The sequence below is a fragment of the Python bivittatus genome, unplaced genomic scaffold (assembly GCF_059951505.1).
Source record: "Python bivittatus isolate LINGU-HERP-01145 unplaced genomic scaffold, Pbiv_v1 ctg000020_np1212, whole genome shotgun sequence".
Classification (NCBI taxonomy): Eukaryota; Metazoa; Chordata; class Lepidosauria; order Squamata; family Pythonidae; genus Python; species Python bivittatus.
The window spans coordinates 89,982,915-90,006,699 of record NW_028277030.1 but is presented as its reverse complement, the minus strand read 5'-3'; the positions used below and the strand labels follow the sequence as shown (position 1 = coordinate 90,006,699).

General features: G+C 38.3%; 2 protein-coding genes across 10 annotated transcripts in view; one reads left to right on the top strand and one right to left on the bottom strand.

Annotated features, from left to right (window-relative positions):
• HEATR1 (HEAT repeat containing 1) overlaps positions 1 to 6,919 on the top strand; it is a 47,275-nt gene extending 40,356 nt beyond the window's left edge. For 2 of the 3 annotated variants that reach the window (XM_088143822.1, XM_088143832.1), the window contains 8 exons: positions 348 to 498; positions 599 to 757; positions 1,179 to 1,313; positions 1,576 to 1,680; positions 1,767 to 1,935; positions 4,332 to 4,492; positions 5,008 to 5,166; positions 5,423 to 6,919. In XM_088143822.1, the coding sequence (XP_087999948.1) occupies positions 348 to 498; positions 599 to 757; positions 1,179 to 1,313; positions 1,576 to 1,680; positions 1,767 to 1,935; positions 4,332 to 4,492; positions 5,008 to 5,166; positions 5,423 to 5,722 (1,339 nt within the window). In that variant the 3' untranslated portion in view covers positions 5,723 to 6,919. The remainder of the gene's footprint in view (positions 1 to 347; positions 499 to 598; positions 758 to 1,178; positions 1,314 to 1,575; positions 1,681 to 1,766; positions 1,936 to 4,331; positions 4,493 to 5,007; positions 5,167 to 5,422) is intronic. The other variant, XM_007435031.4, reaches the window with a different exon arrangement.
• On the bottom strand, positions 6,911 to 23,559 carry LGALS8 (galectin 8). 7 transcript variants are annotated; one of them, XM_088143854.1, is made up of 10 exons: positions 23,339 to 23,559; positions 20,641 to 20,811; positions 20,428 to 20,530; positions 19,812 to 19,900; positions 19,060 to 19,270; positions 17,467 to 17,586; positions 16,020 to 16,046; positions 11,744 to 11,832; positions 10,207 to 10,372; positions 6,911 to 8,047 (listed from the first exon to the last, which is right to left on the bottom strand). In XM_088143854.1, exons 3-10 carry the CDS (start codon positions 20,467 to 20,469, stop codon positions 7,898 to 7,900), a joined length of 894 nt encoding a protein of 297 aa, XP_087999980.1. In that variant the 5' UTR covers positions 20,470 to 20,530; positions 20,641 to 20,811; positions 23,339 to 23,559; the 3' UTR covers positions 6,911 to 7,897. The 7 variants fall into 7 exon arrangements, with proteins under 7 accessions (XP_087999980.1, XP_015744724.1, XP_007435090.1 ...); XM_015889238.3 differs by having other exon boundaries at positions 20,641 to 20,743; XM_007435028.4 differs by having other exon boundaries at positions 20,641 to 20,743; positions 23,348 to 23,559.
• Positions 23,560 to 23,785: the final 226 nt, after the last annotated feature.

Below are 23,785 nucleotides of genomic sequence, written 5' to 3'. Positions count from 1 at the left end.
TTGTATAATCAGAGATACTGGGTGGGAAACTTTCCACAGAAAAATGAAAAATTAAGCACTTTCTTGATTACAATTACTCAAGAAAGTAGTGGTGGATAAAATGAGTTTTGATTCAGGTACACACTTGAGCACTACATAATCCTCTATTTAGCTTAAGAAACTTTGAGATGTATTTCTTAAGTGAATATGCATTGAAGATTTCTGTGTTTTCAGAAGAGCTTGAATTATTTGCCTTCAGTCTTCTTTAAAACATCATTTAGTGAAATATATTTGAGTAGAAGATCCTTATTTTACTGGGAGGCCTGTTTGAGTATGAGCAGGTTAAACTTGTGTATCTTTTCTCATAGGCTTATGCCGGCATTGCTAAATATACTGAAACACAAAAAGGAGTTGGTCGCCAATGAAATTTATTTGCTTAGCACAGTGACAGCTCTATTGAAAATTGTGGAAACCTTGCCATGCTTCCTCAGCCCATATCTGCTGGATGTTTTGCTGCAGGTCGGTAAACCTACTTTGGGTATGAGCAAGTATTAGTCAAGCAGCCCTATGTGTGAAACATCAGTGAAATAATTAGACTTGTACATTGGCTGCCTCCTAGGTGGTCCACTTGGACAGAATTGCTGTTGAAATGGGACCTTCATCCCATGTTAATCTACGTGTGGCATCTCTGAAAACTACTTTGGCAACAAAACTTCCATCAAGAGTTCTTCTGCCAGCAACTGCCAAGTGCTATGGTGAAATTGCAAATGCTCATAAGGTTAGATGCACTTCAGTTCTTCAACATATCTTGGTATATTGATATAACATACATACATGCATAGTCAGTATATTACCCCAGTTAATAATGGGGTTCAGAAAGCACATGGCATCATGTTTCATTCGCAAGGAAGCATAATTCCATCTGCAAAAGCCTTTGCTTCCTTGACTCGGCCAACCTGTGCTCTAGCATGGTCTTAGATCTGGCACTTAGTTTCTTTCCTTGGGTAAAGAGGAAGAGGAGCAGGGTAACAGTTCCCTGTAGTTCTCAATTTTCACACTATCCTGGGCCAGAGGTTTTCCTAAGGGAAAATACTATCAAGTTTCTTGAAGGAAAATTCAATCTGGACAGCTTTATTTAATAATTTGAATCCCCATAGGTATTAATTTGAACTTGTGTCTTTATTTGTTTGCTCTTTTAGTATGATCTAGGTACTATTATGGATATTTTGAAGGAGCACATTGTAACTCTGGAAAACAGTCAGCTCTCTGCCCATCAGTCCGAGCTAACAGCGTTTTTCACGAAGGCTTTAGACTTCAGAGCTGAACACTCTCAGGTGGGGTATATGAGATCTTTTGGGAGTAGCACAAATGTATTCCTCTTCTCAAGCGATGTTTCTTTTTGAATTAATCTCATTATGGGGGAGTTTAAAAAGCTCAATTCTGGGCAGAATTATGCCAGCAATCCTGTGTAGTATAGTTACTGAACAATTATCATAAACTTTAAAAAAAATAAAAATTGTTCTTTCTTAAGCATAGTAAAAACACAGCTTACAAGTAACTGCTGCAAATGTTTTGATAATACCTGTTTTATTCTAGGACAATTTAGAGAAGGTTGGCAAAATAGAAGCTCGAATTATTACATGCTTAATCAGCATGGTTATGAAGCTTTCGGAAATGTCTTTCCGACCCCTCTTTTTCAAGGTAGGCATTTGAACCCACTTCTATCTGAACAGGTTTTTTTGTTTTAGTTTTGATGCAAAAAAAATCCTTTCCTCTCTTTGCTTCAGCTCTTTGATTGGGCCAAAACTGAAGATGCCCCAAAGGATAGACAATTAACTTTCTACCGACTGGCAGACTGTATTGCTGGTGAACTAAAAGGGCTGTTCAGCCTTTTTGCTGGTCATTTAGTGAAACCTTTTGCTGACATTCTGAACCAGATCAATACATCAAAAACAGGTAAAAATTCTCATTAAAAATAAACGCAAAGAAGAAAAATACAATTTAAATAAAATATGTTATAATGCCCTAATAATGTAATAATGCATCTTTATAGTGTTTTTCTTCTTACTCTATTTTCATTAGTTTATTGGAAATGAAAGCCCAGGCTTTGTCAGCTCAGAGTCCAACTTCTGGTAGTTCCCCATCAAGATAATCATAGGTGTCATCCATATCAAACTAGGTTTGTTTAACTTTATCTGAGCCTGTGTCATATCTTCATTGAGGGATAAGATTTGTAATCTTCGATTTCATTTTATTTGCATCATTTTTGCGAAATAAAAAAAACTAATAATGAGAATAATATCAAATGAAGAAGAAAAGTAAAGGAAAACAAATCCACATTTAAAATTAATTAATTAATTAATAATAAACACATATGTGATCTTGAGAAAAACAGACATTTCAAATATTCATATTCAATATTTCTATCCAAAATGACATTTATACAAATTTATTTATCATATTTTATTTATTTATCATATTTATATAGCCACCCATCTCACATAAAGGTGACTCTGGGCAGCGTAAAAGTGACTTGGGCTGCATGAGAGCAATCTGCTAGGAAAAGTATTGTTAATACAAGTTTTAACAACCCTTAGTATTATTTTTAATAGCACTGTTATTAATAAATGGGGACCAGATTTGATTAACTATGTCCTTTGTTGTAGAGTTTTTCAAAGCTTTTGTTGTGTTAATATTTTGGTGCAATCAGTTTCCAATACTTTTAAAAATCAGTGTTTTTCAGTAACAAATCTAGCAGTTAACAATAAGAACTGAAGCAGTTTTGTTATGCTGCATCAACTTATAAACATTTTGGTAATAATCAATGGCAAACCAATTGCAAGAGTCAGTGTAAATTATTGTTGGCTAATGTTTCCAATTGCTTTAAAATCGCTTGACCAAAAGGTTTTGACTAATGGCCTCTCACCACCAAAGGGCTCAGTCTCCATTTGAAGCTTTAATGAGGTGCAGGCAGTTCAGAACATAGTGTCCAATTCTTAGAGGTATCCAGGAAGAAGCAGGACAGCTGTCTCTCTGGGATGCTTTAATTTGAATCCATGCACTGAGCAGAGAATTGGCCTTGATACCCTAAACCAGGTATTTTCAAGCCTTTTCAGGCCATGGAACCTGTTTAAAAAAAAACAATCCCAGAACCCCTGATCAAGAGGCAAAGCTCTAGTAATAGAAAATTAGTTGCATTTTTCCCCCATAGTTTCTCATAGAACCCTAGGGTTCTATGGAACAAAGTTTTTAAAAACCTGCTCTAAATGGCCCCTCCTAGTCCTACAATTCTGTGACACAACTATGACAGTCAGAAATTGTTATGATTATTCATTTATTAATGAATGAACTCTGCTGAAACAATGGTTTATGATATCTGTTCTTGAGTAGATTTTTTATTTAGCCAACTAATATGTACAGTCTTTCAGTGATGGCTTGCTTGTCCTCCCAGTACCAATAAACTGATGAGGCATAATAAACTATACCATCAATTCCCAACTGCTTTAAGTATTTTTGGGGACTCTGAAGAGTTTCAAAAGGATGCTTCAGTGAAACACTTTTGCTACCCAGAAGAAACTTCTCCACATGCACAGTATTTGTGCAGCGTCTCTTTGAGCACTTTCAAGCAACTGTTGGAAGCACCAGAAGAGGCCCTGTTCATACACGGAAGCCTCTTCTGACAGCTGGCACTGTCAGACAAGAGACTCAAGGCAAAGTGAAGCAATGCAGCAGCTTTGCTTCACTTCACAAAGTAACTCTTCATGGGGCTTCCAGACTACTGGAACTGCCAGAAGAAAATCACCTGACCATAGTGCAAAGCAAAGCCCCTCATGCAAGCCAAGTATTTCTCTTTGTGCTTACTTCTGTCAAACATTTCCAGCACTCTCCTGCAGAACCCCAAAACAAGCTTTAGGAGATAGAAACTAAGGTATCTGGATGGCCCCAGCTTGGGGAGCGTGGTTGTGGATGGAAAAAAACCTGTCTGGTCCTGGCCATTCTGTAGTCTGCCAAGATACCCTTCGGATGTCTTTTCATGCTTTAGTCCATCTCTGCACTTCAGTGCTTTAAAAAAAAAAAAATTCTTTTCAACTAGAGTTTGGAGAAACTTGATGTGCTGGATAACATTCTGGAAGTCAGCTACCAAAACTTCTGACATGCTGTATCACACAGATGTCATAAATAATTTGTTATCCTAATAATAATCTGAATCTATCTATCTATAAGAAAACCTAGCTTTAACTGTAAATGCTCTATTAATGTAATGTTCTCTTTGCTTGTATCATATGGAGATTACAGAGTGATAGTTGACTAAGTATAAATATGCCTTATTCCTGTATCTTTTGTTATTTCAGATGCAGATGAGGCTTACTTTGGCTCTGAGGACGACACTGAAAAAAGTTGCTTATTACTACAGTATAGCCTTGATTGCTTGTACAAAATCTTCCTTTTTGATTCTCATCATTTTGTGAGCAAAGAGAGGGCAGAAACATTGATGCTGCCTTTAGTCAATCAGGTTAGAGAGCAGTGACATTTCCGTTAGATTCTTACATAATAGATTTCCATTCTGCTGTGTAATTCTTTGACCATTTTTATAGATATACTTCATTAATTTGGGCTGGGTTCCTTTTGCTGCTTCCCTTATTACCAAACAGGCATACTTGGTTTAGAGCATGAATCGAGTGTCCTGATGTACTGTTTATAAAGGAACAATCTACCAAATACAATCGATGTTGTACAACCAGTGGTTAAATGCAATCAGTGTTCTTACCGATTCCAAAAAAGGGTATTAAAACTATTATATTTTTTTATTATTATTTTTATTTTTATTAGAATTTTTAAATACAATAAAAGTATAAAGAATCAAAGGATAGATAAGAAAAAGAAAAGAAGCTATTCTAAAAGTTCCAGCATAAAATTGTTTTAAGTAAGCAGTAAAGAATTTGGTCAGCTAACTAGCCCAACGTTGGTTGAAATGAAAAGGTTTCATTTTCCTCTTAGCATGCAAGTGATTTTATTTTTTCTATGTAGCTGGAAAACATGCTTGGAGGAGAAGCGAAATTCCAGGAGAGAGTGACGGCACATTTGATTCCATGCCTAGCTCAGTTTGCAGTCGCAATGGCAGATGACTCTCTGTGGAAGCCGCTGAACTATCAGGTTTTGCTGAAGATGAGGCATGCCTCACCCAAGGTAAATGGCAGACCTGTCAAGTTCTCAAGACAAGACAATGGCAAGCTTGTCAAGATCTGCTTTAGTCTGTGTTTAAGAATGTGATGCTCATTCTTTGGAAAGGAAAATAACATGCTTTAATATATAGCAGAGCAAAGCGTTGGGGGACAGTCTTTAAAAAACTGGAATTTTGTGATTGTGCCCAAATGTTGCTGGGGAGGCAGCAAGGCATTGGGCCGTTCTGAATGCAGTGACCTAGTGCCTTTCTTTTGTTTAGGTTCGATTTGCTGCCTTGTTGGCTGTGTTAGAGCTTGCTGAAAAAATAAGAGAGAATTATATGGTGCTATTACCAGAATCCATTCCTTTCTTAGCTGAGCTTATGGAAGGTAATGTATTGCATGTTGTTCTTGCATTGAATTACTTTTTCTCCATAAAACTACTTTTAATAAAGTATGGCTATCTTGCAGTTCCACCTTTCTTTTGGGACAAAGTATCCCAGTGTTTCTCAACCGTGACAACTTTAAGATGGGTGGACTTCAACTCTCAGATTCTGGGAGTTGAAGTCCACCCATCTTAAAGTTGCCACGGTTGAGAAACACTGAAGTATCCTATCCCTGTAGAAAACTGCTGGACTTCAGGCTGCTTGGTACCCACACACTAAACTATATTGTTAGGTTCTACGGGCACTTCTAGCCTTGGGTCTAAAATAGTCAAGAACAGATTCTTTACAGGATGTGTATTTTTCTCACAAGGAGAACTTTTTCTGTGGAGTGTTTTCAGCACTAATATACAGGGTGCACCAAAAGCCAAGCCGATCACAATACATTTTTTTTCCAGAGAAAATGTTACTGTAGTTAGGAACGCTCAAAATCATGGGTCAAACAAGTAAGGAAGTATTTAGAAGAAAATGGCAATGAATTCAAACAGTTAAATGCAATTTATATAATTGTCTATGGCATCTTGAGTTTTGGTGTACCCTGTGTGTATATATGTACACACACTTTCTCTGTGTGCTGAGTTGCTCCAATACTAGATTGGGGAACCTCTAAAATTAAATCTGTAATTAAGCATGGGTGGAACCCCAACTATTTTTAATGTTTTCTGCAACTTGAGAGAGTTGATTCCCTCCTTGGGCAGAGCTAAATGTCTAATTTATCAATTTTGGAATAGCTTTGAGCTATATGCCTTGCAATATGGTGCTGGTTATTGCTTTTTCTCAAAACACCTGCTTTGGAGCCTACTATGAAAGTTTCCTTGGAGGTTCCTCATCTGTTCCAAGTTTAATTTCAAGATTAATTTATAATATCAATGATACATATATTTTAAGACATTTATTTGAAAAGGTATAAGCTTCCTCACCCTGAGTGGTAATGTGCATTTGCAAACAACATACAAAAAATTGAAAGGCAGCTAAAAAAAAATCTCTAGAAGGCATGAGCATGGAGGGTGGGAGAGAAAAGATACAGAAGGACAGAACCCTAAATTGTTTATTTCTTTTTTGCCTCCTTGGCAGATGAATGTGAAGAAGTAGAGCATCAGTGCCAAAAGACCATTCAGCAGCTTGAAGTTATTCTTGGAGAACCACTACAGAGCTACTTTTAATCCCATCAGCTCTTCTGGTTTTAGAGGTTAAGACTTGCAAGGACCAAGAGAACATGACCTTTTTCCAACTCTTTGTTACATAGTGTTCTTTCACAAATATATTTGACCATTTTGCTCAATATTTATGCTAAAGGGATTTTAATTAAAATGTACCAGATTTTCAAGTGTAACCTCTCTGCATTGACATATCTTTCATATACAGTTTTTAAAAGGTTGCATTCCACTCACTTATTATACTGTATTAAGTTGTAATTTCATATCATTTTACTGGGCCACAAAGAAAAACTTTCTTTACCACATCTATACATTAATTTAGAAGTGAGGGAACAAATTCAACTTTCTTATTTCCCCATCTAGAAACTGATATGTCCTAGTTGAAGCTGAAGAACTGATTTCATCTTGGCCATCAATTCTTCCTGTTATTCACACCAAAGTACTTTAAGGAGACCATTAGTTTGTTTAATGGAAGATTCCACATTGCTTTGCACTTTCAGAATTTTAATTTTAGGTTGGAAAGCCATACATTCTCCATAAAGCTCAGCTGAAATTTATAATTGATTCTGAGCACATCAGAACTGTTTACAGATATTTTTGGTAACATTTAAAAATGCTAGACAGTGAGAGACAAAAAACAACTGCATAGGTAAACAGTCAGAATGTAAACATGTATATTACACAGAAATACACTTGGAAGACTGATGAGGCAATCCTGACTGAGTTCAATAGAGTTTCTTTCCAATTACATGTGTACTGGATTGCAATCTAATACTGGTGCCTCTAACAGTATTTTTCAGCTGTAGTATCAGAATATACTTTAAAGATAATAGTGTTAATCAAAAATTTCATAACCTTTATAACAAATTTAATGGGTATACACCTTAAGAATCCATCAAGCCTTTTGCTATGAACACTAGAATGTATGTCATAAAAGCACATAGAAGTGTTCTTCAAATATGTCACTTAAACTTAGGCACAATCTCAGTAGTTAGTAAACTATAATTTGTTAGAACATTTTTATGGTTAGTTATTACCTATATTACTTCAGTTAATTTAAGTGGTCACATGCAGAGGGATTTCTGCAATCTTCTCTTTTGCTGTTAGATCAAGATGATTCTCTGAAAGCAATTAATAAAACATAGGTACTGCACAACTACCAGCATCTTACATCTAGCAGTTGAACATCCCCGAAGACTTCCAGTATACGGATCTTGTCAAGCTGCTTAAATCGATGTTTGTACTCTAGGATATGCATGCCATTGATAGCAACATTATATTCATGATTTTTGCAGATAATTATCAGCTGAAATTCAGAAGGATAATGTCAATAGCAATATAGTCAACTTATAGGGCACTTTAGACAAGACTACCTTTGGAAAGGAAAGAATACAAAATACCACTAGATTAGAATTAAGATTGATCTTTCAAGAATCCTCTATCAAGTAGTCTATTTCAGTACATCCAACATTTTTTTTATAACGCTTAAGTTGATTTTCTAAATATATCCCCTAAAATAGTGGGTTTTTTACAATACAATGGATTGCAATATTGAAGCTACAAATAGTTAATAGTTCTTTCTGTTGTCAGCCTTCAAATCTGGAAAAGGAAAAATGTAATGCAAATGTCTGAATATCAGCTTGTTTCTACATAGTTACCAGTTTCTATACATCAAAGAACTATATACGGTAGAAGGTATATTGCTGGACCCCACCCTTCTGGACAATTTTTGTCCAGTTTCCCACCTTTTTGGGTAAGGTTGTGGAAAAGGTGGTCACACGACAGCTTCAGAGGATCCTGGAGGAAATGGATTATCTGGACCCCTTTCAGTCAGGTTTCAGGCCCGGTTATGGGACAGAAACATCATTGATTGCACTTTTAGATGATCTCTGGGGAGAGTGGGATGGGGGTAGTGCGTCCATCCTCACTCTTCTTGACCTCTCAGCAGCTTTCAATACCATCAACCATGGTATCCTTGTGGGTCGGTTGCGGGAGTTGGGACTGGGCAGCAGAGTTTTGTGCTGGTTCAGCTCTTTCCTCAAAGGCCAACACCAATCGGTGTTGATAGGGATAGAGATCCAGCCCACAGCCCATACTTTGTGAGGCAAAGCCTCAGGGTTCAGTGCTCTCACCTCTCCTATTTAACATCTACATGAAACCACTGAGTGAGATCATCTGGCACCATGGGATGAGGTATCATCAGTATGCTGATGATACTCAACTATATATCTCCAGGTGACTTAAGTGATGCTGTGTCTACCCTTTCGCAGTGCCTGGAGGCTGCAGGGGCCCGGATGGGGGACAACCGGCTTCAACTGAACCCTGGTAAGACAGTGTGGCTGTGGATATGGGGAGCCTCATGATCTAGGAGCTTCTCATCTCTGGTTCTAATGGGGTTGCACTACCCCAGACAGACCTGATGCATAATATGGAGGTCCTCCTAGACTCACGCCTCCTGTTTGAAGAGCAGGTGGCAGTTGCGGCTAGGAGGGCCTTCATGTTGTGCATCAGTTACGCCCCTTCCTGGATCAGGAGGCCCTCCACGCAGTCACTCATGCCCTTTTTGGATTACTGCAATGTGCTCTACGTGGGACTACCCTTGAAGAGTATTTGAAAGCTACAGCTGGCACAAAATGCAGCGGCACAATCTTGAATACCCTAGGGTGACACATATAACACCTCAGTTATGCAAGCTGCATTGGTTGCTGTTTTGCTTCCGGGTCCAATTCAAGGTGTTGGTTGTCACCTTTAAAGCCATTCATGGCACAGGACCAGGTTATCTGAGGAGCCATCTCACCTGTTATATCTGCCTGCCCCACTTGGTCCCGCAGAAGGGGCATGTTGCGGACCCCACCAGTCAAGGAATTTCAGCTGGCAGGGTCTAGGAAGACCCTTTTCTCCCGTGGCCCCTGCCCTGTGTAACAGCTTGCCAGCTGAGGTGCAAGCTGCCTCCTCTCCTGGCCTTCCAAAAAGGTATAAAAACATGGCTGTGCTGGATGGCCTGGGGGCCTGATGGGGGCTCGCATTGCTGGAGCTGGCTCGTGGGATGATTGATGCTGCTTCCCCCATCTTCTTGATTTGTATATTGTTTTTATAGATTTGTTATTTGTGTTTTAGTCAGGGGGTATTTATATTTTTATTGTTTTTATTCTTTTGGTTTTTAATTGTAAGCCACCCAGAATCACCCTCTGGGGGAAATGGGTGGCATATAAATTTAATAAATAAATGACTGGGTACAACACATGGTTTTCCATACATTTCACAGTAGCTGATCCCCTCCTCCAGCTTCACCTTTGATCCCAAGCAAATGTATGAATTATTAATACTATTTATTTATTTATATGGTCACCCAACTCAGTCATTGTGACTTCAGGTAGTGTACAACAGATATAAACAAACAATTTTGGTTAAAATGTAAAACATTAATAGGCAATATACAGATCAGTAATCTTGTTTAGTTCCTACCTCAAAGTACATTCCTGGACTGAAAGGAAAATAAGCAATAGATCTTTCTTCTTCTCCCCAGCTATTGAACAGATAAGAATTTCTCACAAAAACATTATCTTTTATTCGGGGATTCAAATGAAGAGCAATATCATTTGATTCACTGGGTTTAAGGTTAATTGCAAACCTGCAAATAAAAATGATGACATTAGTTATGTAGCCTTAGGTCATCTTTTCTCCAACTTAGTGTCCACTATTGTGTTCAGCTCTGCAGCTTCCCCTAGCCTTCCTTCCAATTTGTTCCTTGCCTTCAACTAGGATAGAGCTCTATTTTCATGACTTTCCTGCCATATTACATTCCATGTCAATCTTCACTACCACTTTTCTGGTGACATGGATATTTAACCTAGTTTCAAGTTTAAGCTTCAGTGCTAGTCTTGTTGGATAGATTGCCTTGGTGTTGGACACATATAGCTCATGAACCTTCTCAGGAGAAAAGTCACAGCATCAATTGCCTTCAGCCCACAATTCAACTAGCTTGCCCCTGATTCAGAATGTAGGTTAATAGAATAGGCAATAGCTGTGTCCATTTCTAGAAAGCTCAGCCTGCCAGATAATTCTTGATTCCAACTCTGTTAGCTTCCATGTAAGCTAGGGCTATTATGAGCTAGAATCGTCTTCTGTTGTAGACATCTATACTGAATGCATAGCTGTTTACAACAGTTAGCAGGTGGGAATTACACAGAGTGCACTGAACAGATGACACAAGGCTAGTATCTGTCAGGCCCACTTAGGTAAACCAGGCCAGAAAATCAACTCTAAGGAAGACTAAAACTATACTTTATTGAGATAGGCTATAATAACAGAATCTTGCAAGTCTGTGCTATACCTCCCTTCCTTCTTATACTTCAGTGATCAGGGAGGATGAATATTATCTTGTTTCTCGAGATTTAAAGAATGCTTCAGTCCCCTCTGCCTAATTAATGGTTCTTGCATATTTCCATCAAGATCATCTCCCTGTCTACATTACCGTAGCCAAATCACATGTGAATCAATTGGAGAAGGTAGAGGGTAGGGAGACGGCGAGTTTATTGAAAGCTTTAAGTATCCAAAGTCAAGGATAACTAACATGCAAACATCTGGGTCAGGCAAATACAATCAGCATGGAGAACCAGACTGATCTGGGAGAAACTTACCATTTTGGAAAATCACTGCTGAAAAGGCCAATGGGCAATGTTGCTCTTTCACCTTCTGCATCTCTAGCTCTTTCATCTCTTTGTATAAACTAAATTGGTTGTAAAACTTTGCTCTTCGGCAGATAAGTGGATGTTTGTGGCCATTCTCTAACATTGCCATAGTTCAAAATTTGAGGGTGGTAGGAAATTGCATGTCTCTTAAAGACATATGCATGGGGATTAATAGGGTTTCTTGTGAATTCAGTAAGGTTTCTTTCTAGAAGTTTTGAGTTGTGTTAGGAATCTATTACAAACACCTCCATTAAAACAATATCAGCATGTAAAATATCCAAAAGTTACAAACAATATTCTAATGTACTAACCCGTTTGCTTTTTCTTTAACTTCTCCTTTAATAACAATTGTTCGTCCAGGCTCAACAGAATAATTAAGTTGTGTTGTGTAAGGAATTACCTGAAAATGAAATCCTGCAGAGTTACCTATACCAAAAATTAATAAGCTGCAATTTCTTTATATAAATCAGATATCTTGGTTTTCTAATACTTACATACCACTTGAGGCATATAATAATTAAAACTAAGACAAGGTAATAATCATTAAGGAAAAAATTAAAAATGACTTGTGCAACGTTATTCACAATTACTAATCATTTACAGTGGGGCAAAAAAGTATTTAGTCAGCCACCAATTGTGCAAGTTCTCCCACTTAAGATGAGAGAGGCCTGTAATTTTCATCATAGGTATACCTCAACTATGAGAGACAAAATGGGGGAAAAAATCCAGAAAATCACATTGTGATTGCTGAAGACTGATCTTCAGTCAGTCTCTCTCAAATTGATCCCCTATTCATATTTTAACCAATTCTCTTTCAAATACGTTTCAGGATTTGAAGTTGGTTCAATACAGGTAGTCCTCACCATCTGACCACAATAGAGACTGGAATTTAGGTCATTAAGTGACTTGGTCATTAAGCGAATTGGAGCTGATTTTATTACCTTTTTTACAATGGTCATTAAGCGAATCACTGTGGCTGTTAAGCAAATCACATGGTTTAAAGTGAATCCAGTTTCCCCAATGGATGTTTTTTGCCGTAATTTGCTTAACGACCATGTGATTCACTTAACGACCACAGTGATTCACATAATGACCATCATTAAAAGGTCACAAATCACAATCATGTGACCACAGGGGTCATAAAGCACTTTTCCCAAGGCCTCTGGCCATTGTCAAATGAATGTTCATTAAATGAGGACTACCTGTATGGAGGACACCAGATTAGGGAAGGCTGACATGAGAGTTTATAAAGACATATCCTGGTCATTCACATTATATATAACATGGTATGTAATAGTACAGGATGATGGCAAGAAAGGAAGACAACTCATATTTTACGTCTGAAGAAAAATAAAACCCTACTTGGCAACTGTTATGCCACTAGCAGAAGACAAGAGCTGTAGCTCAGGGGGGCTACCAAAATGCCCTTTTTAAATACAGGTAGTCCTTGTTTAGTGATCACAATTGGGACCAGCAACTTGGTCATTAAATAAAGCAGTCACTACGTGAAACCACAATTGTGCTTTCACAATCCTACTTCAGCTTTCCTTTGCTTTACAGACCTGCAAAGGTTGTAAATGCAAGGATTGGTCGCCAAGCTACTTCTTCATCACCATCCTAATGGTGAACAGTTGCTGTACGAGGCAGTCACTAAACGAGGATGTGTACTATTTTATCATTTTTCTTTGTTTTGCTTTAAAAAAAAACTTTTTAAAATCTTTTTATAACCATCATTTTTGTATGTATATGTATACTTTTCCTTACTGTTTTTTATTTTATTTTATTAATCAAGTTTATATAGCCACCCACCTCACTAGAAGTGACTCTGGGTGGCATACAATAATCAAGTAAAAAAACAACACATATATAAAACAAGCATTTAAAAATATAAAAGTCAACATTAAACATTAAACATTATTAAAATGAATTCTTAAAATTAATGTTTTGCTTTTTTTTTGTTGGCATGTTTTACTCAACTAATTAAAACTTCAATAGATTTTAGATATTTCAGAAACGATGTCATTGCATTTATATATAAAAGGCCCGAGTAAATGACTACGTTATTGGAGATGCAGTGAAATTAATGCTTTATTTAAATATATGTTTCTACAGTGTCCAATAATTGGGAAAGAAGTTATTGCACGCACTCAACTTTGAGGTTCAATATTTTCAGTTGTTTATATTCTTTTGAAATTTATTCCTATCACATGGGAGTTCACATCTGGACAAAGAAAGAGGATTTTCTGTACCTTACTTACAGCTAAAACCTTTATTATTGAGTATTGGAAAGTCAAACATATGGCTCCAACTATTCAGTACCAGCAATTTATGAATCAATGACTTATCAATATAGATTAGCTATGGATTGTTCCAACGAATTATAGTTTCCATTCACAGAAATGTCTACTGTACAACTTTATATATGTATATATGTCTATGAATATATCCACTGTGTGTTTTTGTTTCTTCTTTTAGCTTTCTTCTTTTCCTTCTTTTATAATTATGTGGGGGGAGGGTTGTTTTTTGTATTAATTAATAAAAGAATGGGGAAAATGAGCTGTAGCTCATGATAGACAAGGGAAGGAAAAAATATCTCTAACCTATTTTAAATTAATTCAACCAGGCCAGATGGTTTACATCAGGGTTTTTCAAACTGTGTTCCACAAAACCCTAGGGTTCCCCAAAAACTTGATAGGGTTCCGTGAGAAACTAAGGGCAACAACAACAACAAAAATTCTCTTGATGACAGCCAATTTTCTATCACTAGAAATTTTCTGTCTCTTGATCAGGGATTCCGGATTTTTCTTCTTCACTAACAGGCTCCATGGCCTGAAAAGTTTGAAAATCCCTGGTTCACATCTTACGGTACTGAAAGAACTAGCAGAGGCATTTGCAGAACTGTAATATTTGAGAACTGAAGGGCCGGTGAAGCCCCAGAAGGTTGGAGGAGAGCAAATGTTGTCCCTATATGCAAAAAGAATACAGGATACTACAGACCTCTCAATCTGACATCTGCAATAATCTGTTTAAGGACCTTGCTCAATAGATGGCATGTTTGTGAATGTTTGGATAGGAAAGCAACAATTTATCAAGAGCATACATGGTCTATCATAAACAAATTATATCATATTAAGCTTATCTCCTTTTTCAACGGAACTCCTAGCTAAATAGAAGGGGAAGCTATGGACATAATATACCCTGACCTCAATAAAGCACTACACAAAGTCTCTCATTATGTCATCATTAATGAAATAGTAAAACACAAATTAGATGATGCAACTGTTAGATGGATTTGTAATTGGCCAAATGACCACATCAAGACTAATTTAATTATTTATGGGGTATTTTAATTGTTTATGGGCTTTTGATTTTTAATTGTGGGCCGCCCAGAGTCACCCGTTGGGGGAGATGGGCGGCATACAAATTTAATAATAAATTTAAAAAAAAATAAAAAATAAATGAGAATATTCATAAATGGCTCCACATTAGCTTGGAAAGTGGTATTGCCAGAAGGCCCTTTCCTGGGTCCTGTGCTGTTCAACTTTTTCATTAATGATCTAGATGAAGGGAGTTGATGATTATCAGATACACAGTTGTAAAAAAAAACAGAAACGGTTAAGAGAAGATTCAAAAAGATCTTGACAGGCTTGAACAGTGGGTTGAAATGCACAGGATAAAATTTAACAGAGAAATATAAAGTCCTGCACCCAGGTAGAAAAAAATGAAAGGCCCAGGTCTATGATGGTCCTACTCTACTCTTCTTTGGTCAGATCACACACAGAGCACTGTGTCCAGTTCTGGGCACCACAGTTTCAAAAGGACGTTAGCAAACAAGTCTTGGAACAAGTTTAAAGGAGGGCCTCAAAGATGGTGAGGGAACTGAAAACCAAGTCCTTTCAGCAAGAATTAAAGGAACTGCATATGTTTAGCACAAAAGAAGAGTAAGGGAAAATATGATAACAGTCTATCTAAACAGCTGTTATACGAAAGAGAGAGTAAATCTGTTCTCTACCCAGTTTCAAGACCCAGCGCCTTGAAACTACAAGGAAATAGATTCAGGTTAGATATTAGGAGGAATATCCTGATGATAAGAACTGTCAAGTGGTGCAATAGGTTGCCTCCGGAAGTGGTATGTTCTCCTTCACTTGGAGGACTTCAAACAGAGATTTGACAGACCCTTCACCAAGCAGATGACTAGACGATCTTTGAGGTCACAATTCTATGTGTTTACTCCAAGGAATTCTAATATGACCATAGCAAATGATAATTGCAGAAAACTATCAGAAAAAACTTTCCTGAAGGACAATCTGAATGCAGTTACTGCTGTTTGTTAAACAGTGCTGGTTTAGTTTATACAGCATGCAGTATGATTTATTTAATACACCACGGTTTAGCAGAATTTTGAATCTAGTCACTGAGCCTTGTCAGAGGAATGACAAATCATAAATCAGGTATGCCCTAGTCCTTCCCATGTGCATCTTTGGAATGAAAAAGTTTACATTGAGATGACAAAAAAAGTTGGTGTTCCTTTATGTTCAAGTTCATTCTATAACATGTTCTAGCATTTGTATTTAGAAAGATACTTACAAACTGTGAGCTATCAGGTACATCTTCCTGTACAAAAAAAGAGACAGTTTTAAATATAAAATAACAGAACTGCAACTTTAAGCAAAGAATACATTTCCTGTGTTTATGGATGCTTGAGAATCTTGATCAACATAACTTATTAAATAAAAGACATTGACATGAATTGTGATCTCTGAATAGTCCTTGTTTAGCGACCTCAATTGGTTCTGGTGACTTGGCCATTAAGCAATGCGGTTGCTAAGTAAAAATCATGTGACAGCGACTGTGCTTACAATTTTACTTCAGCTTTTCTTTGCTTTACAGCATCAGCTAGGTGAGCCCAAACAGCAGGGAAGTTTCCAGAACTCAACTCACGAGGAAGCTAGGTAAAAGGGCGAACCTCATAGCCCTTTTTCCCCACTCCCCTGCCCTTGGAATGCTCATCCTGCTGCTAGGATAATTAGCAAGAAGGGAATTAATGTTTGTGTTTACATTCATTGGAGAGGAAGGGATTACAAGAGAGTAAGCAGGCACACAGTGGAGAATACATTGAAAGGAATGCACTAGCACCAGCTGTTTGCCTAGTGTGCTTGCAACTGCCAGCTGCTTAGGAGGCAAACAAAAGCCTTCAGTGTGAAACTGATCAGGGTCTTGTCAAGCAGTGGGAGGGTTCTAATCAACTAATTAAGGTCACACAGCTGAGCTTGTTAAGTTGTAGTTAGCACCTTTTGGGGAAGCGCTGCACTGGAGAGAACAGCAGCTCAGGAAGAGATAGTTTAAGTAATCTCTCTCCCCTGCAAGGGGGCAAAAAATGGAAAAAAAGAATGGGCCAGGCACAGGACAACACAATACCATAGTAACTGACTGTAATGGTGAACATGTGACAGAGAGAGAGATGCTGTGAAGGTTGTAAATGCACACATTGGTCACAAAGTTACTTTTTCATCACTATCATAACTGCAAACAGTTGTTGTCCAAGTCAGTCGCTAAACAAGGACTACCTATTTCACTTTGATAAAACTTAACTTTGGCTACCAGCTTTGGGTAAACAGTGTTAGACAATTCAAAACTTGTATTGTTTTGTGAACCTGAGTTGGTCCGATAGAATTATTACTAGGTTTTTGGAGCATTTCTTATAGCCAGCCTCTTCCTGAAAATGAAACTCTCCCCTTGATTAGTCTTGCACATTCCCTGTGTGTCTATATGTCTGTACAGACACACACACACACACAGAGTGCATTATGTTTAGAGATTATTCCCATTCAAACTACTTTAGGGAGAATCTTCTGTTTGGGAGGATTTAGGGTGTTTCTATTTGTGAATAAAGTGAATGGTTTAATCCATTCTATTCATGCCATGAATTTATACCTTGCATATCAGCAGAATGTTATAAGAAAGAAAACAAGTATTTTATGTCTTATATTTAGAGCAATCCCAAAATAACGGACCGTTTCTTGTAATAACCCACCTTATTAGAAACAAATCCAATCACTGTAACTTTCACTTTTCCAGATATCGCAAGCGTGTCAATTTTTTCCAGATTAATTCTATGCTTATACAGCAACAAATGCTTTCCATTAACTGACACCTGTGAAAAGCAGCCATTTAAAATATGGATATTTTTATACAGAAGCACTGATAATCATAAAGTTTAGATAGCAAATTATTTCTAAATTACCCAAACACATTTTAAGGCATTTTATAAAAAGTAGCTTTTTATCCTTTACAATAATTAACATAGCTATTGTTTAGCAAACTATGTTTTAGAGCTGAGGTAAGCAACCCTTTGTTTGAAGGTTGCACTTCATTCCTTCTGCCCAACATGAAGGCCACAATGGGTGTGGCTGGTGATGCTACACTGACACTGGAGTGGGTATGGCCAAACTTTTCAGATCTATTTTTTAGCATGACAGAATAATAGGAACAAGTGATGATTTGAGCCTTACAGGAAAAACTCTGCCAACCCAGAGGGGGGGAAACATCAATCCAACTCTTTGGGGGGATTCAAATTTTTAGGGGAAGGCTTTATATCTTCAAAGATTGAAACAATCACTTGCCTCTGCAAGACTCGAAGCACCCGTTTTCAATCCAACAACAAAGGTCTGAAGTGTTCACTACCTTTGAGAGACTCTGGGGATCACAGATGGAAGGCTGGAGCCATGTGCAGCCTGTCCACTCCTAGTTTAGAGTTATGTGTGAATTAAGGGTGTGTCTTTGCACCAATCTCTAGCAGCTGGATTTCAAGGTTCTAATAAAATGCCAAAGATCGTACAAGGCTGAATCTTGCCCAGCCCTGCATTAAGACCACATCTGATGTATTACGAACAGCATATTAAACACAACATCAACCAGTAGTTTTCAGAGTGCAAGATGGGAGAAGTGGGTACTTGCAGGGAAGAAAATGCCCTTCTTTTCTATCCACATCCATCTAGAAGTCATACACAGAGTGCCATTCATTCTGAACTACATTATTCCTACATGGATCCTCTGTGCTGTACTCTTTAAAAACCGAAAACCTTCTATACATGTTTACAACCCCAGAACACCATGACCTCCACCCTTTTTACTCACATCCACCACCATATCAGTTCAAACTTTAAAAAACAGTAAGAAACTTTTTCTCCTTCCATAAGCAGGCAAAGATGTCTGATGTGTAAGTGGGATTTGATTGCTGAGTTGTGGAGTGAGGTGCAGGTCTTTGATTTTTGTTTCCTGTTTTGTTGATAGTGATTTAATTACATTTCAAGTATGTTGGATTAAATTGATTTGAATATTTTTTTTTTGTTAGGTATCTTGCAAGTTATTAAGCAGAAATGTGGGATATATAAGCTAAATAAATGCAATATCAAAAGCACTGATCCAGAAATTATCTAATCAAGAAGATAACATTTAGATAAAATTAACCAGTTAGTACCCCCAGTGAAATTAAAGTGACTTAAGCCTAAACTTAAATTTAACCTGTTGAAACCCATGGGAGTTCATTATATAGTTGTAGTTGTACAGAACTAGTAGTATTGCTAACTGGCTGATTAAATTAAATAATTAAATCCTAGCAATTTACCTGGAACTTATCATGGCGGACCATAAAAACTATCTCAAAAGGCTTTGTTTTTTCGAAAGGCATCTCATAAGTGATCTCTTCTGTACCCCATCTTTCTCTCTGCAAGGTATTGCATACTATGCAACCGGATCTTTTGAACCGAGGGTTGAAATGAAAGGCTACATCAGCACGAGGTTTTGTACTGTTGCCACACTGAAAGTCTACCTGGAACCTAGTAAATTCAAACACATTGGAATCAATGCAACCCTTGCTGAAGCAGCAAACAATCTCTAAAACTGGAGAACCTTACAGCTACCACCTCCATATTCCATCCCTGTTATATGAACTTAGAGCAAGATCACCAGCAGCATTCATTCCAAAATTCATTCCAATTTTGAAAAGTTATTACAAGTAGACTTATCTTAGAAACATTGTGTAAGTGTTGCTTATTTCTTTTCATATTTGTATTTCTTATCCAACAGTGTAACATGGTTTCTTGAATACTAAAATCAATTACTTTGTCCAAGCAAATATAAGTTTGTGGACTGGTTTAACAAAATAATGTAAACACTTTCATCAGCAAATCTGTGATCCAATATGAATTAATCATTATTATTGTAGGGAAACATTCAATAAGTTACAATATTTCTCAAAAGCCTTCATTTCACAAAAGAAAGATTCAACCATTTCAATAAATGAACAAATATATATTGTGTTTGCCTGCAACATCCTTACATAATAGCTTTTAATAAAACATACATTTTCAATTTTACCTCTCTGAACCTTCAGGAACAAATCCACTTATTACTACAAGATCTCCAGGTGAAAGACCATCAATTAGTGTCCCAGCATATGGAATAACCTGTTTTAAAAGAGAGAATATGAAATTTCTAGCCTTACAACTTAAAGGGGAAAATCAATTTTACACAATTTTTATGATTTTTCTTTAACCTAGATAGAGTAAAATAATACTGCAAGAAGAAACATTAGCCATTAGCATGATCTACCAGTTTAGTTAGTTCAGACAATCTCTTCCTAAAGATAATTCCTAAGATTCGGAATCTCTAAATCAAGATGCGGACATGCAAGATCAACATTTCTCTGATTTAAGCCATTCATCTTCATTGCACAGCTGACAATAAAGGAGTTGGACTTGCAAGCAAAAATAAATAGCTGTGTGTGGTTTCAGGCCTAAAATTATCCTAAACCAAAGAGTTGCACAACAAATTTGAGCAGGCAGGATTTATAGTCCATATTTCTGCTCTGAATAGAAACTCTACTGCAACTTTGTCACCCCTTATTCTCCTCATCTGCTTTCTCCAACCTCTCACTTCACAAGCCCCCTTTCTTAAGGTAGACTGGGGTCAACAAGGAAGAAGAGATAATTACTGGGCTCTGGACTGTCTTGTGAAAATTGTGCAAAGACATCATTTTCTGTCTTCTCAGCTTTAGAAGTTCTTTAGGCTCTGTATGATCCAATCACAAACAATATCTGAAAGGTAAAGTTGTAGAGCTTTAACTGAACGTTAGTTGAGAGAACCATTAAAAGAGACACCAAGGAAATGTTTGGGAAGGAGAATATGACAGAAGAACCTTTGTTACCTTTGAGTATGAAGGTATCTGGAGGAGAACAGATGTAGACTATTCCTGGAGACTTAACGTTCCAATATTAGCCATGGCATTGACTATGAAGAGCCCAGGTCACCTTAAAAATCCAAGCCTTTCAATCAGTATGGGCTGCTATCCCTCCATAAACCAAATTCTGAAGACCTTCTGGAATAGTTCCAAGGAAGGGATACTTTAAAAATGCTCAAAACTTAAATTGCCTCATGCTTAAGCATGCTGAGCAAAAGCTCAGCAAAGAACTCAGAGAAAAAGTCATCACAGCCACTAGTACAAGTATAGTGACAGGTTTGTTACAAAAACCACTATGAACTTCTAATTGCCATACATGAACCTGCTTCTGTTGCAGGTAGACCTTATGCCAAGCTGATGCCAGTTACATCTTTCACTCAAGTGCAGCTGCATATACCCCAGGCACATTGGGACTGCTTCACATGGAGGAGTTGTACATGTGAAACAGTCCCAATATTTAGCTTTCCTGGAAGGGGGGATAACCAGCACCAACCATCCATCACCATGGGGTGAGGATCATCAGTATGCTGATAACACCCAATTATACATTTCTGCCCCTGGCAAATTAAGCAATACCATGGACATCTTATCCTGGTGCTTGGAGGCTGTGAGGGTCTGGATGGGGAACAACAGGCTGAACCCTGGCAAGACTTAGTGGCTTTGCGTTTTGGGGCCTGCTGGTCCTACGACTACACCATCTTTGGTGCCGGATGGGGTTGCATAGCCCCTAACAGACCTGGTGCACAGTTTGGGGATCCTTCTAGACTCACAACTCCTGCTCAAAGAGCAGGTGGCAGACGTGGCTAGGAGGGCCTTTGCACAGCTTTGAGTTGTGTGCCAGTTATAGCTGTTCCTAGATCAGGAGGCTCTGCTCATAGTCACTCATGCCCTAGCCACCTCCCAATTGGACTACTGTAATGCGCTCCACATGGAGCTGCCTTTGAAGAGTATCTGGAAGCTTCAGCTGGTTCAAAATGCAGTGGCGTGGGCTGTTATGTGTGCTTCTAGAACAGCACGTTACACCTCTGCTCCGCAAGCTGCACTGGCTGTTAGTCAGCTTCCAGGTCCAATTCAAGGTGCTGGTTTTGATCTTTAAAGTCCTTCATGGCATGGGCCTGGGTTATTTGAGGGACCACCTCTCCCCAGTTACATCTCCCTGTCCCATCAGATCCAGCAGAAGTATGGTGTGGGTCCTGTCTGCTAGAGAACTACGCCTGGCAGGATGCAGGGGGTGCGCCTTGAACATCCTCCCCTCCCCCCAAAGTGAGGCTGGCTCCATCCCTGTTGATTTTCCAGAACTTGGTTATGTCTTTTTTTCCCTTTCTTTTTCCTGGCACTTTTTACTCCTTCTCTATATTCTCTTTTCTTTCTTTAAGTTAGTTTGTATTAGACTTTACTATTAGAATCAAAATTCTTAATTAAAAAAAAACAATTTGGTTATGTCCTCAGGCCTGGGGGCCCCAAGGGACCAGCGAGGTACTGAGGTGGCTCCGTTGCTGTTGACATATGCTACCTTCTCTTAGCCCTTAATCACAATTTTTAAATTTTCTGGACTATATATTTTTTTGATATTACTGTTTTACAGTTTTATTGTACAATGCCAATTCACTCTTTCGTGAGATGGGTGGCCATATAAATTTGATAAATATTGTATTTTTTTTTTCCTCACTGGGTGGACAGCAACTTTCTACAAGGGTTCATTTTTCTCCATAACTTTATCCCAGGTGCCGGGTTTTAGGCATGGTTAATATCAGCTAACTGTCTTCCCTACACTCAGCTCTCCAGGCCATTTTGCCATAGAGCAAAGATTCAGACACGATCACAGGAGTTCTTCATTACCACAACACATTATAAAAGTAACTTGTGAGGAACCGCGTGGTGCTGCATCATCTTAGCTCCAAAGCCAAGGGAGACACCCAGTCAACCCCCTCCAGAAGGAAGTGAAATCTTCTGGCTCTCTTAAAGGAAAATTACAATATTACATTACAGTCCCCTCTAATCTTTAATAAACAGGATAGCTACTGAAGTCAATTTCCCAGTCAAGCCCCTTAAGCCATTTTCTTAAAAAACAACCACACTGCACCAAGAGGCTAGATAATATCGAACTACACTGCAGGATTGTTGTGCACTAACCCTCTCCCCGTAAATGGATAAAACAATACTGTACTAGGCAATTTCACACTCTTGCAGCCACTGCAATACTGGTATTAGAATAATAATGAGCGTCTTTGTCTCCACATTGCCAGGATCATTAACAAATAACGGAAAGATCACAACCACCACCCTTTGCTGGCAATACGGTACTTGTTTGAATAGATAGGTGTGCCACCGCCTAATCACAGCTACAAAAAAAAAACCCTACATTTAAAAAATAAATAACACTTCTCAAAGACCCAAACCGGGCTATTTCCCCATAAATTAAACCGGCAGACTATTTATTGGAAATTCTGCTTTCCCTGATCCTGCCTGGCCCTACAAAAAGCGAGAGAGATTTATTTTTAAGTTCCAGCTAATTTCTGCCATTACCCCAGGCAGACCCCGGGCTCCAACTCACTGAGACCAACTGAACTTATTTTCCACTGGATGGCGCACGGTCCACAATGTTTTCTAGTTTCCCTTCGCTTCATCCGCCTTCCCATCCGTCCATCCCAGACCAGATAATTACTCCAAGTACTCCAAGTACTCCACGTTCCAGCTGCACCTTCTTCCTTTTAACTCTCTGCAGCTGCTCCACCGTAGGATGCCCTCAGGTTCACTCAGCTCCGCGCGCTCTTCACCTTCCGGCAGAAACCGCAATGGTTGCTTTCACTTCGCATCCACGACGCTACTGATGCTATAGTGCCTCTACGGTTTAAAATGGTGCCTCGGCATTCTTCCTTTTCCTGGTTCACAAGATCCCGAACAATGACATCATCTCATTCAGTCACGCCCTCCCACACTTAAAGGAACAGCGTTGGATGAAACTTTGGGCAACAATTTGCAAAGTGTTTGACCGGTCCTGGAAGAAGAATTAACCAAATCCTCAATGGCTGGGACTTTGAAGAAGCAAGATAGGAAGAGTGTTGACACCTGTGAATTTTGGTGTTGGAGAAGACTCCTGAGAATACCATGG